Raw genomic sequence first — 2,847 nt, forward strand, 5'->3', positions numbered from 1 at the left:
AAATTAAAGAGATAAGAGAGGCATCCATTGAGGAAAATAAAACCATTAAACAAGCAAGATATATGGTCCATCAATGTGCTCCAATATGCATTTAAAATAAAGAATAAAAAGAATAGCCAATACATATTACAACACACACATTAGTAATAACAGGGAAGAAATATAATGAGATAACTATCTTCCAAAGGCTACCTTTAGCAGAGGGCTGTGTCAGCTGAGGTGGGTCTGTCAATTTTCTTAAAGGCTGTACTGATGCATAGAGCATATTTATATATAGTCTGTGTGATTAGCAAAGTCTGTCCCTTTAAAGTATAACATTAAGATACTCTTCATTGATTATATATGATCAGACCCTTAAAATGGATTATCCACTGATATTATTGGTTTTACCCTTTAATTCTCAGGGCTTGTACTGCAAAGACAACTTAATTTGTTGATGAGTTTTAAATTTTGTTTAATCGATTTGTACTGATCTGTTTTCTGAATTTATTTTAACAAAAAATGACTTCATTTACTCTTTCCACTAATGTGTATTGTTTACTTTTTATTTTCTTGTTAGGTAAAACAATCACCGGATTTTAGTCAAATCAATTCAAATTGATGGAGACCAAAAAGCAGATCAATAGGAGCCTATTAGTGGAAGAGCTTGGCTCAAGAGGATGGAATTCAAAGGATTTATCTTCTCCCATTCAGAATCTCCATGGCGCCATCTTGATGGACACTACAAAGATATTGGGAGTCCAAGTAATACTCATTGCAGCTTACTCCCTCATCATCCTGTTGGGACTAGTTGGAAATTCCTTGGTCATTTACATGATAGTGAAATATAAAAACATGAGAACTGTAACAAACTTTTTCATAGCTAACTTGGCAGTAGCAGATCTTATGGTGGACAGTCTCTGTCTACCTTTCACTCTCGTCTACACATTAATGGATGAATGGAAATTTGGTTTAGTTTTATGCCATCTGTTTCCCTATGCTCAAGCTATGAGTGTCAATGTTTCTACCCTCACTCTGATAGTAATTGCAGTGGATAGGTACTGGTGCATTGTGTTTCATCTAAACAGCCGGATGTCTAAGAATCTCAGTTTTTTTATCATTGCCATAACATGGTTGGCTGCTGCCATTTTTGCAATTCCAATGGCCATATTTAGAGAGTACAGGTATGAGGACCTGCCAACCATCAACCTAAAGATAGCAGTGTGTGCTGAGAAGTGGCCATCAAATAGCAGGGATGCAACAATTTATAGCATGTTCATGCTAATCCTACAATATGTCCTACCCCTTCTGGTCATCTGTTATGCCTATATAACAATATGGTTTAAGCTAAAGAACCATATAAGCCCTATACCCAGGAGTGACAACCAACAGCGAAGGAGGAACACCACCAAGATGCTTGTGATGATGGTGGTAGTATTTGCTGTGTGCTGGCTTCCATTTCATGTTTTCCAATTGGCTATTGACCTGGACTGGGCACTTGTATTTCAGGAGTATAAGCTCCTCTATACCATATTTCATGTAATTGCAATGTGCTCCACTTTTGTTAATCCCTTTCTCTATGGCTGGATGAACAAGAACTATAGGAATGGCTTTCTCTTGTTTTTTGGATGCAAAAACAAGCTACGGAATGGTCAGCCTGATGGTTCTATCCGGGGCCATTCGTATACTTTCCGTGCCACTACATTTCCTGGAAGCTTTAGACATGGTGGTGAAAATGGACAGCCACCAACACAGGTTTAGCTGAGGACTATACATTAATGTTCAAATGTAAAGTATTGTGTATTGAAATACTACTTGGAAGCTGCACTTAATGACTAAGATATATATAGATATATTTTTTACTCTGTACTTCTAACACTTTAAAGTAGATTTGTTAAAAATGTATTAAAAAAATCATAATAGTTTATTAGAATAAACTGAACCAAGACTGTATGCCATTGATATCACGGTCTCATAGCTACAAACTTGAAGAAAGTATTATATTGAACATGTATGTGATTGTATTCATCCAGGTCATATATTTAGTAGTGCAACTTAGATGACATTACCATGTTATTAGGTAATTCATGAGCTAATGCAGGATGAGAGCTTGTTCTCTACCATTACACATGCACATACTAACTGTATCTTCATGCCACACTTCTTATTTACCTTACTCAATAAAAATAAAACTGCCCTTAATCAAATGCACAGATTTGCTAACACTGGAGAAGGGGTCAATATATACAACATTATATGAACAAAATCAGGATCCACTAGAAATCTCCCTAAATTTGGCAAGACTAAGCTTAAAGGGATGGATGGGCAAGTAAAAATTTAACTTGCGTGACTCAGATAGAGCATGTAATTTTACGACACTTTTAAATTAATTTATATTTCAAATTTACTTTGTTCTCTTGTTATTCTTTGTTGAAAACATAAATATGTATATATTTTTCACTACTGGGCTACCAAAATAGTACAGGGTCTAAAAAATACCAGGAGAGGCTCAATGACCTAAATATGTATAGCTTAGAGGAGAGAAGGGGGGGTGATATGATAGCAACTTTCAAGTATATTAAAGGGATTAGTAAAGCTGAGACTGTGAGTATTTTACATAAAAAGAAAAATTCAAGAACAAGGGGTCATGATCTCAAGCTGAACGGTAGTATATTCAGGAGTAATTTAAAGTAGCACTTCTATACTGGAAGGTTCACAAAATCAATAAATGAGCTCAGCACCCTGTAGTATTCACTCTAATGCTGCACGTGGTAAGGGGTTACTGTTACCCCCAAACCAGTAAAGTATCCAAAAAGTCCACAGCACCAAAGATAATCTTCAGAAAATGATACCTTTATTTTCATATCA

The 2,847-nt window shown here is 35.7% G+C and overlaps 1 protein-coding gene across 1 annotated transcript; it reads left to right on the plus strand.

The window, feature by feature from the left end:
- Nucleotides 1–600: 600 nt before the first annotated feature.
- LOC128662399 (neuropeptide Y receptor type 2-like) lies at nucleotides 601–1,740 on the plus strand. Its single transcript, XM_053716188.1, has one exon. The coding sequence runs from the start codon at nucleotides 601–603 to the stop codon at nucleotides 1,738–1,740; it is 1,140 nt and encodes a 379-aa protein (XP_053572163.1).
- The last annotated feature ends 1,107 nt before the right edge of the window (nucleotides 1,741–2,847 follow it).

Source organism: Bombina bombina, chromosome 6 (assembly GCF_027579735.1).
Source record: "Bombina bombina isolate aBomBom1 chromosome 6, aBomBom1.pri, whole genome shotgun sequence".
NCBI lineage: Eukaryota > Metazoa > Chordata > Amphibia > Anura > Bombinatoridae > Bombina > Bombina bombina.